Here is a 16,468-nt window from a genome sequence, read left to right as displayed (position 1 = left end):
CTCCCCGGAGATCCTGTTATCAAGTGTCATAGTGTGCCTGACTTACGGCCCTCCTGACCCTGAACACACACTCTCTCACACACACTGTCTCATTAATTCATGGCCTTCAGCTCTGGATTGAATTACAGCCGTCGCTTGGGCAGAATTTACTTCGACAGTGTCCCTTTGTAGTGCACGCACGCACGCACACACACACACACACACACACACACACACACACACACACTTAGAGATGAGCTGCAGTGTTTCGGCTCTGTTCTTGATATGCTATCAGTGTTTTCTGAGCCACTCTGTGCTCGCTGGTATTCATAATTCATCGCCACCATTAGTTTGTCTGCATCTTTTTTTTCTTGCTTCCTTTTCATCCTTCAATCAATTGCTTCCTCGCCGGAGTTAGGAGTGTCATTTCCCAGCGTAGCGATGCTGAATTACTCACACACACCTCGGTCTTACTCCCACAGACGCATGTGAGCGCAGGATTCAAACCCAGAGTGAATAAAGACGGCGCTGAGATCAAAGGGAAAGCAGTGAAATGGGGTTGCAGGCCCTTTAAGAGGAGCCGTGCGGGGAGGGCTGTGCATCCATAAAAGATGAGTTTATTCAGTGGCCATGCTAAGACATGGTTAGGAGCGCCTCTGCACTCCGGCGTGGCTCTCGCAGCATCCCAGTCCGACCGATCGAACGCCGGCCGAGGCATGGACGCCATAAAGGGATAAAACTGCATGGGAAAGCGACGGGAAGCAACAGCAGAAGAAGAAGAGCGAATGGGGAAGAAAGAAGAGGTTAAAAGAAGATCAGAGGGAAAGTGACGGTGCAGTAGAGGACAGGAAACAGGTGCATCAAGGCGGAGAATGGGCAATTCCTCCTTCCCAGGCATGTCCCCTCTCTCTCCGTCCATTCTGTAGTTGCAGGTATTTTTTCTAACTTGAGTGCCTTTCTCTGATGGGAAACTACCGCTGTTTACCTCCTTCTTCTTTTTCTTCTTCTTCTTTAATGTCTGCTGCACATCTTGTCTTTGCATGTATGCCGATTAAAAACTTCACTTTTTGTAGAAACAGCTTCCAAAACAGCTGCAGTGCATGAATAACACCCAAAAAATGTTGTTGAAGCAATGTTTGTGACTTCTGACTGCCCGTGTCCTCTCGGAATAATCAGTTTTAAGTGCTGCAGTCTTTTGGAAACAGATTAGAGATGCGTTTCAGTGCAGATATTGACAGGACGGAGTTTCTGGCGGTCCTTTGGAAATGGATTAGAGATGCATTTGGGTGCAGATATTGACGGGTTGGAGTGTCTGGGAGGATCGGGGCTGTCGTGCGTCTTCTGGTGTCGGTTGCGTCTGGCAGCGGCGCTTGTTTACTGGCTGTGTGGATGGAGTCTGTTGATGTTCTGGCTCTGAGCGCCTGGCATCTGGGGCAGCGTGAAAGAGGAGCTATTGATAGATTTACAGAGGCTGGTCAGATAGGAAGGGATGGAAACAGGCAAGCAGGGAGACGGCTGCATGTTAATGTTTAGAAATACAGAAGCCAGCTGTGAAGAGATACAAAAAGCCCACATTTGCACAGTAAGCATATTTACCACAGTATCATTCTCCAGTGGGTGGAGGAACCAGTTACTGGGTGCTTAACATCTGTTGGCATTCAAGTCACACATTCAAGAGTTTCTGTGCAAATTGTCCGTCGAATTGGGAGCCAATGTTTGAAATGTCACAGAAAAAAAAAAAAAGAAAATGCAAATTGGGTTCTGCTTTGAAGCAATAAACTTGGCTGCGTGTGTCGTCAGAAGGTGGCGATCTACGCTGTGTTACTAATGGTGGAAGCAAAACCAGCTGTTTATTGGGGGAAAAAAATGGTGTTCTGGTGTTTTTGTAGATGTTATTATGGTGCTACCTTAAGTTATTGCTAAACATACATAACTGTAGCTAACATTTAACTGAGATTCTGCTACTTCTGTTGTCTTTGCTGGATCAATACCAGCTGACATGAAATAGTAATTACAAGTTTCTTGATTATACACAAAACCAGCTGTCAAGTGCCAAAAAAAACCCCCCAAAAACACGGGGAAAAAAACTTCATCCATCTATGAGAGAAAATTGGAAAAAATGTTTTCAATTTGACACGTAATTATTCCCTCATGTCAGATGTTTTATGCTGTCCAGAAACAATAAAGGAAACGGCTAATTAGTCATGTGAGTTAAATATTTGATCCGTCAGAACTGAATCAAAAAAGTTGTTTTGCACCTCAATCATTTTTGCAAAATGGTGGACAAATTTTATGTAATGTGAAGCCGCAAAACGTACATTAAAATACATTATCTTGTTATATTCCAGTGTTCTGCTGGGAAATCTTGTGTCCTGCTGTTTTTGTAGATGTTGTTATGATGCTACCTAAAGTCATTGCATACATAGCTGCCAATGATGTAGCGAACAATATACTGAGATTCTTTTGCTTTTGTCATCTTTGCCTAATCAGTGGCAGCTGACATGAAATGGTAATTACAACTTTCTCGATTATAAACAGTTCTCACCGTTTTTTTCTTGTAAATGGACAAAATTTTGTTAGTTTCTTCTGTGTGTACTCATCTGCCACTGGGAGAAATGTTGGGTTTACTGTGTTGCCCAAGGACATACCAACACATGGATGTGTTAACGCTTAAAAAACAAAAGCCAAAAACCGCTTTAGATCAATTTTTGTGCAAAACTAAGTGAATTTTTCTTCAAATTTTGTAGTTGCCATTACCTTTTTCTACTGCAATACTGAAGATAAGTTGCATATAACAATATAAAAGTATAAAACTGCAAGCTTTACAGTTAGTGGACCACCTGATCTACCATCTAAACCATGGCCACCCTACTTTTTTGAGTTTTAAATTTGAAATCACTTTTTTTTTCTTTTTTGCATTTTTTAATGACATTTCAAAAGTTAGCCTCATTTGCTTAACAGTTATTTGGAAACAGATTTATTCACTTCACTTGTGGTTGGTTTTAATGTTGTGGCTGATCTTTGTAGAGCAGCAGTTTATGGTGTTGAACAGTGGAGGCAGGACATCTGTAACTTCATAGAAATTAGTACAGTTTAATTTGTTAGCTAGTCACTTAGTTGATCAGGAATAAGTTATGTCACCTCAGAAACCTTGTAATAGTGGAGATGCTTACCCTCCATTCCCCAGATTTGTTGTAAACCAAGAGGCAAATTGAAATGAACCTGGTTTTGGCAGTTATGTTGCATGTTTTGCATATTTCAGAGCATTTCGGTGATGATTAAAGAATAACCATGATACCGACGACAGCAGTTTTATACTGTTTGGTCTGAGTTATAGAAAATGTGGTGATGCAGTGTTGCTATTTTACATAACAGTGTTGTTTTACTCATCTTCTACTAACAGTGGGCGTATTAGCGGATGCAAAGATGACACTTGTTAGATCAATTCATTGCTGGGTTTCATGGCATTTATTGACAACAAGAACAATGTATAAAGTCAACAAATATATATTGACTTTTTCATTCTATTTGGAATTGTTTGTTGTTATTTACAGGGAAAAAAATGAACACAAACACACAGAAATAAAAAAAAAAAAAAATAAATAAAAAAAAAAAATATATATATATATATATATATATATATAAAAAAAAAAATATATATATATATATATATATATATATATATATATATATATATAAAAAAATGTTTTTAAAAGTCCCTGAAGGGCATAAATTGAAAAGAGGAGGCAGATCCAGAGACACGCACTAAAGACTCAGATGACAACTGGTCTGCTTAGTCATGTCAGAATAGACATCTAACCTTAACCAGAGCAGAGTCCTGGTACATCTTCCTCCTACAGCAGTGTGTTTCTAATAGCAGCTGTCTAATCTGTAGTCACAACTTTGGAAAAGGGTTTAAAAGTCATTTTTCAAAAGTGTGATGGATTGATTTTAGTGTATCCAGGTCATTAGGTTAGTTAACACCTGGATTAATGATCTTGTGTGTTTTTCTAAGATGATCCTGATGATCTTTCAGAAAACAAACATTTATCAGTGTGTGTGTTTGAACGTAACCATAATGTTAATGTATGAAACTGCTGACTGCAGGCTGCAGAGCAAAATGGAGTCTCACTAGCTTTAATCTGTATTGATTTACACAATCTCCTCCCTCTTTGCTTTTACTCTGCAGTGAGTTTGTTGTTTTGCATCTTTTGTTGTTTTGAGTCATTTTTTGTGTCTCATTTATGTTTTTTTTAATGTCTCTTTGGGACAGTTTTGTCTTCTTTATGCCGCTTTGCATCTCATTTTTGTGTTAGTTTTTTGTCTCTTTTTTGTTGTTTTGCACCTCATATTGCTTGTGGCATTTTCTCTCTTTTTGTCATTTTGCTTCTCATTTGTGGCATTGTGTGCATTGTTTTTGTCATTTTAGGCCTCATTTTCATTTTTTTATTGTCTCTGTTACAGTTTTGTTTTGTCTTGTTGTTTTGTGTAACATTTATCTTTTGTGTCTCACTTGTGGCTATTTGTCGAAATTTTTCTTCATTTTTGCTCTTTTGTTTTTTGTTTTATGTCTCGTTTTTGTCTCATTTACGTTGTTTCATGTCTCTTTGTGAAAGTTTTGTCTCATTTTCTGTTTTGTCTCTTCAGTTATTTTGTCTCTGTTCTGCATCTCAATTTTGTGTCTCCTTATGTGCCCTGTTTTTGCCATGTTATGTGTCATTTTTGGCTTGTCATTTTGTGTTTCATTTAATTTTCTGTTTTGCGACTCATTTTTGTTGTTTGGTATCTTATTTTTTTTTCGTCTCTTGCTTGGGGTGTTTTTGTCTAGTTTTGTGTCATTTCGTTTTTGATCATTGGTCTTGGTGTTTCTTGTTTTTAGCACCAAAAAAAGTATCAAAAAGTATCAGATTTTACAGTTTTTAACCAGCATAATCTTTGAGAAAACACTTATCTTTGATATAAACTTAAGCATAATGCCTCAGAGGCAGACGCTGCTGAGAGCAAAATGGAGTCTTACTATCTTTAATCAGTATTAATTTACGTAATTTCCTTCCTCTTTGCTTTAACTCTGCTGTGAATGCGTAGTTTTGAGTCTTGTTTTTGTAGTTTTGTGTCTCGTTTTGTGCCATTTTGTGCCTTGTTTTTCATGTTTTGTCTTGTGCCTTGTTTTTCTTTAGTGTCTCACGGCATTTTGTCTCATTTGTTTTGGCAGTTCTAGTTTTTCTTTTGCCTCCTTTATATGGTTTGTGTCTCTTTGGGACAGTTTTGTCTCATGTTTTGTTGTTCTGTGTCTTGTTTTTGTTGTTTTGTGTCCCGTTGTCTTGCTTGTGGTGTTTTTGTCTAATTTTGTGTCATTTTGTTTCTGTTTATTAGTCTCATTCTTTGTTGTTTTGGGCACCAAAATCAAAGCAGTATCAGAGTTTACACTTTCCAGCCATGATAGTCTTTGAGAAAACACTTGTCTGCGATATCAACTTATCCATAATTCCTGCTGCTGACTGCAGGCTGCAGAGAGCAAAATGGAGTCTTACTAGCTTTAATCTGTATTGATTTACATGATCTTCTCCCCTTTCACTCTCAATCTGCCGTAAATGTGTCATTTTGTGTCTCGTTTTTCAGGTTTTGTCTTGTTTGTGTTGTTTTGTGCCTTGTTTTTCTTTAGTGTCTCACTTAGGGTATTTTGTCTCATTTGTTTTGGCAGTTCTCCTTTTTCTTTTGCCTCGCTTGTGTGGTTTCATGTCTCTTTGGGACAACTTTGTCTTTGTTGTTTTGTGTCCTGTTTTGTGTCTTCTTTTTCTTTTGTGTCTTGCTTGTGGTGTTTTTGTCTCATTTTTTTTTTTTGTTTGTTTTTGATCATAGTTCTTGGTCTTTCTTGTTTTTGGCACCAAAATAGTATCAGATTTTATACTTATAGCTGTGATAATCTTTGAGAAAACGCTTATCTCTGATATGAACTTATCCATAATACCTGCTGCTGACTGCAGGCTGCAGAGAGCAAAATGGAGTCTTACTGTCTTTAATCGGTATTGATTTACACGATTTCCTCCCTCTTCACTCTCACTCTGCACAAATCTGTGTCAGAGCAGGAAAAGACTGGTGTCTCTTGAACACGCTGGCAGACAGGATTTGGAAAACACCAGCTATCTTAAAAAATTCACTGCAGTTCGATATGAGCGCTGTCACATCGTGGATGCCGTCTCATTCGGAAATCGCTGAGAGGATTAAATCTGAAGTGAGCGTTTTTGAAACACCGGCTATACAGTCGCTCTTGAACATCTCAAACTTATCTCTTTGTGCTGCGCGACTGCGAGTCGTGTCACCTCGATGACAGGGCAGAGCCTCCCCGACACCCCAGGAGGGTTTTAGAGGGCCGGGTGGAGGCGGAGGAGGTGGAGGAGCTGATGAAGGCTGCTGGAATCAGAAGAGACTGGGGAGCTGAAGAGAAGCAGAAGAGACGGAGCTGGAGGATCTGTCAGAGAGCTGACGAGCAGCAGCCAAACAGCACTTTTCCCATGTCAGCCTGATCAAACTTGTTGACTTGTGGAAGAGGATGGAAGGCAGCCGGAGAAAGGCAGGAGGAGATGAAGGGCAGAGCAGGAAGCTGCAGCACCGACATCACAGCGCTGATTGATGCGGTTGCCACGGTGCCACCAAGGTGAGGAAGAGCCCACTGTAATATTGACTCGAGGTTGTCGCTTCTCCAGAGAGCAGCTCTGCACTCTGACACTCACTGATCTGCTGTTTTTTTTTTAATCCTTGATGTTGTTTTTTTGGCTTCTTTTTACGAGTCAAAACAACATTTTTGGGAAAATTTGGTTTTGAAGCTCTGAGACTGCAGCTTTCTGTGCCAGAGGCTTTATCAGTTCTGTGGGATGACTTAAAGAAATGGCTTCATTTTGTAAAGTTAAATCTGCTTCAATCTGCTGCGAACATTTCTGACACATAAATCAATTAGTCATCAACTATTACATTAGTCAGCAACAGCTTTGGTAGTTGTTTAATAGGTTTTACGGCATTTTTGAGGTAGAAAACAGTCGAAATCCTCAGATTCCAGCTTTTTGTTTTGGTTTTCTGGTTTCTTTCTTCCTATTAGACAGTAAACTTAATATCTTGGCATGTAGACAACAAAAAAAGCAACACATTTGTCACATTGGGCTTTAGGAAACACTGATCAACATATTTCACCATTTTCTGACATTTTGTAAACAAGACAACTCATCCAAAAATTACTTTTTAAGTCGTAATTCTCTAATTAATTGGTTAGTTGTCAACTCTTGAATTAATTTCCAACTGTTTTCATGATAGATTTGAGTATTGGAGATAGTTTGAGTATTTTTCTGTAGAACAAAACTCACTCAATATTCTCTGATTGCAGCTTTTGAAAGTTGACTAATTTTGTTTCTTTCCTCCTCTGACAGTAAACTGAATATCTTTGGGTTGTGGACAAAACAAGACATTTATTATCTTTGGTTTTGGGAAACACTGATCAACATTTTCCCCCATTTTCTGACAATTTATAGACCAAACATCTAATCAAAATATAGTTTTGAGTACATTTTTAAGGGAAAAAAAGTTAAATTCTCTGATTAATCAATTAGTTGTCAGTTATTAAATTAAGCACCAGCTGTTTTGATAATCAGTTGAGTCATTTTTAAGGAGAAAAAAGCCTAAATTCACTCATTCCAGCATCTTTCCTTCTCTGTGACAGTAAAACTGAATATCTTTATGTTGTGGACAAAACAAGACATTTGTTATCTTGAGATCCGGGAAACATTCCTCAACATTTGTCACAAGTTTCTGAAATGATTTAGACGAAACAACTAATCAAAAAAATCTCCCATGAAGTCCAAAGTAGACTTTATAGGAGACGACCAAAGAGGACACCATTATTGAAAACAAATCATAAGAAAACCAGACTGGAATTTCCCAAACTGCATGTTGACAAGCCACAAAGCTTCTGGGAGAATGTCCTATGGACAAACAAGACAAAACTGGAACTTTTTTGCAAGGCACATCAGCTCTATGTTCACAGACTGCAAAAATGAAGCATATCAAGAAAAGAACACTGTCCCTACTGTGAAACATGGAGGAGGTTCTGTTATGTTCTGGGGCTGCTTTGCTACATCTGGTACAGGGTGTCTTGAATCTGTGCAGGTACAATGAAATCTCATGAATATCAAGGTATTCTAGAGAGAAATGTGCTGCCAGTGTCGGAAAGCTTGGTCTCAGTCGCAGGTCATGGGTCTTGCAACAGGATAATGACCCAAAACATACAGCTAAAAACAGCCAAGAATGGCTAAGAGGAAAACATTGGACTATTCTGAAGTGGCCTTCTATGAGCCCTGATCTGAATGCTATTGAACATCTGTGGAAGGAGCTGAAACATGCCATCTGGAGAAGGAACCCTTCAAACCTGAGACAACTGGAGCAGTCTGCTGATGAGGAGTGGACCAGAATACCTGCTGAGAGGTGCAGAAGTCTCACTGACAGTTACAGAAATTGTTTGATTGCAGAGATTGCCTCAAAAGGTTGTGCAACAAAATATTAAGTTAAGGGTACCATCATTTTTGTCCAGGCCTGTTTCATGAGTTTATTTTTTAAAATAGTTCTGTTGAACCACAGTTCAAAAGCAATGTCTGATTTTCATTGGTTAATTTTCATAGAATTTTGATTTATTATTGCTTTTGTCAGATTCAAATTATTTCTGTGACCACTGTGGGTTTTTCTTTCGTTAACCGAGGGATACCAACAATTTTGTCCATGTGTGTATATGTTGACTAATACCAGTCACTCAAAAGAATATATTAAATTTGAGTGTCAGAAATTGCAGTATTGTAGCAGCAGTTCACATGAAAACATAAAGTCTGTAATGTGCAATTTATAATAGTCGATTATTTGTTTCAATATTTAATAGCTTATTCAGCTGTCAAAACAGTCCTTAGTTGCAGCTCTAGTTGTGTTTTGTTGCAGCAGCAAACTCAAAAGTGAGTTATTTGTATGCACACTGGCTTTTGAAACTTACTGTCTTTCAGTGTGCAGAGATTTCAAACCAGCGTAGTTCGAGTGCTCGGCGTGAAGATGAGATCGGCGTCTGTCTCATCGTCTCGGTATAGATTCTCCTTCGTCTTCGTTTGAAGCCGGAGTCGCTCCTGTGACAATTTTCCTTTTAAGTGGAGTGGAGGCTGAGAGCGTCACCTGTGGAACTGGCAGGGAGTCGGTTTCCTTTCTCAAGGACGCCTCCTTCAGCTGAGCTCCGGCTCTGTTTTATTGATGTAAGATGATCTATATAGACTGTATTGTCTTCGTGGAGGACTTTCAGAGCGATGAAGAGTCGCAGGTGACAGCGGCAGATGAGGTTTCCAGCCAGTAAAAGTTTATAATTAAACAACCTTGGCCTTCTCCTTTCAGATGCAACATTTATGGCATGTCGCAGCAAAGGCTTATTAACTATAAATCTCAGTTAATTTGACCCGGGATCGTCTTGGCAAGCTGTCTTTTACATATCCTGTAATTTATTCGTCTTTAGAATTGCTTGGAGAGCCGATCAAAACCTCGTCGGCAAGGTTCAAGATGTTAGTCTTTTGCTAAACCACGCTAAGGATAAAGATGCATTGCGTCGGCTAAAAAAGCTTGTCGTTTTGTTTCTAGGCCACTCAGAGCAGCTCTCCATCCACTTTAAAATTTTACCGTGTTGACCTGCTTCGGGCCTCTGGCTACATCTGACTTTTATCTCCTGTGAGCTTTTCTCAGACCATAGCAGGACATACATGCTCTAAGTCTAGTTTTTACTGTAAAGAATCCTCCGTCTCGTCCATTAAACTTGACACTTAGACACAGAGAACCTGGAAGGACTCAAAAAGAGAGTCGAATATCATCTTTTATAGGCTAATACTCGTCATGTAGTGTTGCTCAAGAGCCAAGTCTGAAGGCGTCTTTACAAGAAAGTCTGAAATTATTAATACTCATACCAAACTTTGAGAATCAGTCAATTTTTATTTGACAAAAAGATTTCTTCTGGCTGGAAAGATTCAAGACTTTTGTTTCCTCTTTGTCACATGCTCATGTAATATGTGCAGTGAAATGCAAAGCGACTGTTCCTGAAGGCAGTGCAATAACTATAAAAGATTATAAAGAACATTATTTAAAATAAAACAAGCCACATCATAAATGATAAGGAGGTAGTGATTGTGATGCTAAAGTGCAGGAAATGACATTAACAAATGGCAAAAAACTTTGGGTTAGACGTTTTAATGATGCATTTTGGAACTTTTTGAACTATTTCTACTTCTTCTGTACATTTTTAGTAGATATCAGTGCCCAAAATTATCTACACTGCTGGAAATTGCTGCAATTTTTTGATTAAATGCAGCTTCTATAGCATTAAAATGAATCCTCTGAGTTTCTACCATGTTCCAGAGCATTCTAGTAGACTGTAAATGGAGAATAACTAATGCAGTAGCTCTTTGGTCATGTAATGGTCATAGTTAAAACCCAAGAGCTTAATGAGATTCTAAAACTGTACATTGTTGCTGCTCGCAAGACGTTTAAAAGCTATAATGTTCTCAAAGTGTTTTCAAGTGTCCGTGGCTGCTGTGTAAAGCTTTATCAAAAAGTACAAGGAGTTCCACACTGAGAAACATCTCAAAAGTTGTGGTAGGAAGACAGAAGTGACCCAAGAAGAACCCAAAGATCAACACCAAGATCATCCTGATGAATGCGAGCAGTTCTGATAGAAACATCTCAATCAGAAACTACCAAGGAGGACCAAACTTCTACAAAATGTTTGGACAGAAAGAAAAGAGATGAATTCGACCCCAAGAACTCCATCGACACGATCAGTGAAGAAGAATGTGATGTGTTGCGGGACTTTTTCAGCGTTGTCAAAGTAAAACAGCATCATGAGAAAAGAGGACGACGTTCAGATTGTGGAGGAAAAAGTGCAGAAAAAATTCCAGCGAGACAAAGTTCTGAAATGTGCTGCCAAAGGGTGAAGAAATAATGAAGAGAAAACGTAGATGTTGGAGTCCAGAATCTGTTGAGAAGAGGAAGATTCAACCTCAGAGAGCTGAAGATCTTCACAAAGAGGAACAAAACCCCAGTGGAGACACGCAGAACATGGCATTTTTAGTAGAAAACTGACAATTTTGACTGAATGCTGTGTCTATAGCTGACTTATCTCTTGTTTATTTCATTTCCAGCCAGAAGAAACCTAAAAAATTCACCATAAATCAAAATTCTGCATCAGTACGAGTCATTTTGGAGCTTAACTGCATATAAAGGCAAATTATATGGAATGTACTTGAGGATGCAAAGGGGATTTTTATGTTATAAAACAACAGTCTCTCAGTTGACACCAGAGAAAAAAGCAGATGAAAGTGAAGCAGTGTTTTGTTTTTGTCTGCGCCTGTGTCATCAGTATTTTTGTCTTCCGGCCTCCCGAAAGCGGCGAGAGAAGAAAAATGGCAAGACTAAAGCCGAGGAGGAGACGCCGGGCTGCTGCTCTGTTATAAATCAGCTTAATTGCGAACTACCGCGTCACATTTTTCCTCCGTAGCAGCAGAGGTTGCCATTTTCCTCTGCAGCTGTCAGTTGCTGGACACAAAGTGCTGATAATGACCCGAGGCTTGCTAATGTGGCCTCTCTGGAAAACACCGGTTTAAACGCTGTCGCACCAGTGAAGACCTGCACAAAACACAATGCAGTCAGTCTCCGTTTTTGCATTAATTAGGTTATTTTTCAAGGTTCAGCTTCCTTTAAATGATCAGCGCATGCATGTAGGTGCCCGCTGTGATTATCATTAGTCAGTGGGTTCATAATAGACTCCTGCAGAGTGCATGACCCCAAGCTGCAAGAGTGATGTTACTGACAACACAGGATCTGCAGCTTTTTAATGGTTCTGCATGGTCCCGTGAGGCGTTTTTTTTGCCCACTGGTGCCTTAAATGTGATCAATTTCCATTTTTTGTGCTTTACCGGGCAAAAAGTAACAGCCAAACGAGCGCAACAAAGGGGTGTTTTCTGACATCAAAGGTAAAAATTAAAAGATTAAGTGCAAAAGACACCAGCTGTGTCGGGAAGTGTGGTGACATTTAGAGCTCGCTGCGCTCATTTTAGGATTAGATGTGAAGTCAGAGGCACACAGTGACAAAACTGCAGTTTAAAGCTGTTGGTTGGTTTGAAGGACGGAGTCATGCAGCTATAATTACAACAACGGAGCCTCTGTGTGTTTCAAAAACTGTATTTGTTGGAGAAGGGGCACTAATGTCCACCAACATACACTCGTCCTTAAAATTATTCATACCGAATGGAAATTAACATTCTTTTTTAGAGTCTTCATTTTTAAAGGCTGTTATGTTGGTACTTCCTGTGTGTCTTTTGTATACTTGTTGCTATGCACACATCTACAGTTGGCGAAAGTTAATTTGCAAAATAATAGATATGGCCAAAAGTGATTTATTTTTTTTTTTTGCTCATGTTCAGAATTGTTCATACCCCTTAAAATTATTTCAAAATATCCCAAATATGTATATCTTTAACCTATAGTTATTTGAAGATGTTAAAATGAAATTAGAGCTGGTCCGAATAGCAATTTCTGGGCTCCAGATATTCGGGCCCAATTAATGACGAATATCCGAATATTCGGCTCGTCAGACAAGGGGCGAGGGGTTAGTTGAGCAGACTTTTGAGAACTTTGATCTTCCTTCCCATGGTGTTCATTGTCAGAGTCCGACAGTATTAGCATATCATTAGCATGGATATGCCCATATGCCCAGCGGGCATGGCAAGAAGCGTGAGGTGTCCCCCAAACTTGCCAAGGCCCTAATTGAAATGCTTGACCAGACAGGGACAAAGGCGTCGCTGTCCACAATCGAGCAAGTCTTGCACAGAGGAGGTCTCCATGGACGTAGGCTTCGGAAGACACCACTGCTCAGGAAGAAACATGTTTAGGCTCGCCTGGCCTTTGCTAGAGTGTCATCTGAAGCAAGATCCTAGCTTTTGGTCAACCATCCTGTGGGTCTGATGAGATGTAGTTGGAGTTATTTGGCCATATGGATCCTGAATATGTCTGGAGGAAGAAAAGAGAAGCATACAAGCTAAAGACCATTGTGCCCACAGTCAAGCATGGTGGTGGAAGCATAATACTATGGGATGCTTCTCTTCCAGTGGTACAGGGAACCTCATCAAGATCCGGGGAATCATGAGAAAGGAAGATTACATCAGGATCCTTGATGAAAACATGAAGATATCTGCTGAGAAACTTCAGCTTGGCCACAACTGGACGTAACAGCAGGACAATGATCTGAAACACACTGCTAAGTAGTAAAGAAATGGTTCAAGGACAATGATGTCAACTTGTGGCGAGACTTGAAGACCAGAGTGATGGCTAGGAAACCGGCCAACCTGACCCAGCTTGAGGCTTTCGCCCATGAAGAGTGGGCCAACATCCCACAGGAGACATGCAGGAAGCTTGTGGACACATACAAGAATCATCTAGAAGCAGTGGCCATGCTATTGACTATTAGAGAAAGACATTGGATTAGGGTATGAATAATTTTGAACATGGCACTTTTTGGGAATCCATGAATAAAATACCCCTGAAATGAAAACTTTCTTGAATCGTGCATTGTTGTCATTCTTACACTTGTTGGTCACATATAACTCGTAAACAAACCTGACAAAATGCATTTATTTCATCACAAAAATTTAAAAAATCACAAAAATTAACAAGAGAATGAATAATTATGAGGCAAGTGTAGGTTCGTTTCAGCTGATTTGTATGTTATTGTTAGTCGTGTCTATAATTGTGGGTTTATTTGTTGTTTTTATTGCTGGTGATTGCTGGACTTGTGGATCAACACCACAGGTCAGAAACGTCATGGACTTTGTAAAGTTATAGTTGACATTTTACAGACATCTTTGACCGAACAACTAAAGAAAACCAAACGTTTAAACATCAGCTGCATCGACGCATGCAAAGATGCAGTTTGTGTGTTGTAAATGTGATTTATTTTCGAGATATTTCAGATTTATTGGGACCCTCTTATTCCTTAATTTGGGCTCAAGTTCAAAATGTATGGTGCTGCTTTGTTGGCTGAGTGCTTGAAACCCAGTTATAGTGATAAATGTGAGTTTGATTTTATGAGGAAGGATTTTACTGCTCTGGAAAGTTATGACTGCAATTATTTTTTCATTTCTTTCTTTACAATTGCAGAGTATACAGTAGAAATATGGTATAAAGGTGATACAGCTGATCAATTAGTGATGACTAAAAGTTTAATTTAAGTCAATATTGATGATTATTTAAGATTTTGTCAAGTGATTACATTAAAGACCGACAGCTAAACGATTTAACTGGAATTTAATGTCTTTACTCTGCACTTTGGCCTATTGCTCAATCATTCTTATGTCTCCATAATGGTGAAAACAGATAACTTATTGCATTTATGCACATAAACAGAAATGAAAAAGGATGAAGGAATGATTTCACCTAAATGCACAGTAGATGAATAAGGAAAGCAGAACTCGGAGACGCCCCTACACCATGTTGAAGTTATAATTCCTTGCCGTAAGCCTGGACCAGGTATCACCAGGTGGGGATGCTTACATCAGCCTCCACGTGCACCCAATGTCAAAGCACTTAGATATTAGGCGTGCTTATGATTTTGGCCTCCTATAATTAAATAAGCATGATCACGACTGTGTGAGCTCCCACATAGAAAAAAAAAATTCACGTAGATAAAGTCACTTCATTTCCACCTTGGGTAAATTTGCATTTTTTGCTGATTTAAATACAGTAAAATTGTGTAATTTTACAGTTATACATTGCGAAAGAACTATTTACTCTAGTGTGGACATTATTTACAATTTTAGCCATTTTTTTTTACAGTCAACATGTAAATTAATCACTTTGTATTATGCATAATTTTTCTTTTGAATTACAGCAAATATCTGTAAAATAATTTTTTTTCTGATTTAATTTCATGGTGATACAGTATAAAAGTACAAATTCTTATTTGTAAAAATATAGAGTTTTCATCTGGATGTGATTTACAGTTTTAGACTTTTTTTACAGTCAACATGTAAATTCATCATTTCTTATTATACGTAGCTTTTCATTCGAGCAACAGCAAATATCTGTACAATAATTATATTTTTGCTGATGAAAATTCAGTAAAAATAGTGTAATTTGCAACAAATACATGGTATAAAGAAAAGTCCTACTATGAGTATCTACTGCAGAAAAAAACGAGTATTTCAGTGTCATTTTTTTCCAATACATTGCAGCTCTGGTTTAAATAGTCTGTGGGCCTTTTCTTTTTCTTTTTTTTTGTTGTTGCATTAAGCTACACAGTGTTAAATGTGCAAGTCACTATAAAACTAGCTTTAAAAAAATTATCAAAAACTGTAGAAATGGTGAAAAAAAGAGCAACAAAAAATCATGCATATATTTTAATATTTTTGCAGATACTGATACAACAAAGAACAAAATTAAAATACAAATTTTGATGTGGAGATTATTTATGGTTTTAGCCCTTTTTTTGCAGTCAGTATGTAAATGAATCACTTATTATACAGAATTTTTCTTTTGAATTACAGCAAATATCTGTAAAGTAATATTTTTGGCTGATTTAATTTCATGGTGATACCGTGTAAAAGAACACATTGCTTTATGTAAAAATACAGAATTTTCATTTGGATTTTATTTACGGTTTTAGACATTTGTTGTTGTTTTTTTTTACAATCAACACGTAAATTCATCACTTCTAAACATAGTTTTTCTCCACATAACAGCATATGTCTGTAAATTTATATTTTTGCTGATAATTTTACAGTAAAAATAGTCTAATTTTGCAGAAAATGTGGCAAATTGTCAATAAAAACATATTTAAAGAATGCAGAAATTATTTGCCAAAGAATGTGCAAAATTACATAATTGATGGTGTAAACAGCAACAACTAATAATAATTATAATGTGAAAGTTCTGTGCATTAATCTAAGTCACTGATACATTCTGTATTTGTGTCAGCTGCAAGCTTCTACAAACTCCTTTTTTTCAGGCCTTTCAGCACAAATGTCACTGCACATAAACAGTACGAGCTGCTGTTTGCCGCCCATGTTTGTTTTTTTTAGCAGTAACTTGCGACAGTCGGTGTTTTCTGCAGAGCTCCGCTGACTTCTGGCCAGTCCTTCCTCACTGTCAAAGATTAGCTCCTGCAGCTTCGGTCCATCACCTCGGTGACATTTTATACCCGACGGAGCTCCTCCACTGCCATTAAAACTGCTCATTAGTCTCCGCTCTGACTAGTAAATTGACTTTGGCGAGTACAGTTGGTTAAATGCCTCTTAAACTCCCACCAGAGACTCTTCAGCAAGCAGCGGCAGAAGTTTCTACTCAAACATCACAGGTGTAACTAATAATATTAACAGTGTGTCCGACCAGATTCATACTATTGTGCACGCCGACTCACCGGAACAGCAGCCGCCGCTAA

General features: G+C 38.5%; 1 protein-coding gene across 7 annotated transcripts in view; it reads left to right on the top strand.

The window, feature by feature from the left end:
• The first annotated feature begins 598 nt into the window (after positions 1 to 598).
• Positions 599 to 16,468, top strand: part of LOC111582683 (SRC kinase signaling inhibitor 1-like) — a 221,001-nt gene continuing 205,131 nt past the window's right edge. For 3 of the 7 annotated variants that reach the window (XM_055004312.1, XM_055004311.1, XM_055004310.1), the window contains exon 1: positions 600 to 873. In XM_055004312.1, coding sequence (XP_054860287.1) covers positions 852 to 873 — 22 coding nt within the window. In that variant the 5' untranslated portion in view covers positions 600 to 851. Of the gene's footprint in view, positions 912 to 16,468 lie in introns of all 7 variants that reach the window. The other 4 variants (XM_055004313.1, XM_055004317.1, XM_055004316.1 and 1 more) reach the window with 3 other exon arrangements.

Source organism: Amphiprion ocellaris, chromosome 18, assembly GCF_022539595.1.
Source record: "Amphiprion ocellaris isolate individual 3 ecotype Okinawa chromosome 18, ASM2253959v1, whole genome shotgun sequence".
Classification (NCBI taxonomy): domain Eukaryota; kingdom Metazoa; phylum Chordata; class Actinopteri; family Pomacentridae; genus Amphiprion; species Amphiprion ocellaris.
The sequence above is the reverse complement of the archived record's forward strand: the minus strand, read 5'-3'. Positions and strand labels throughout refer to the sequence as shown.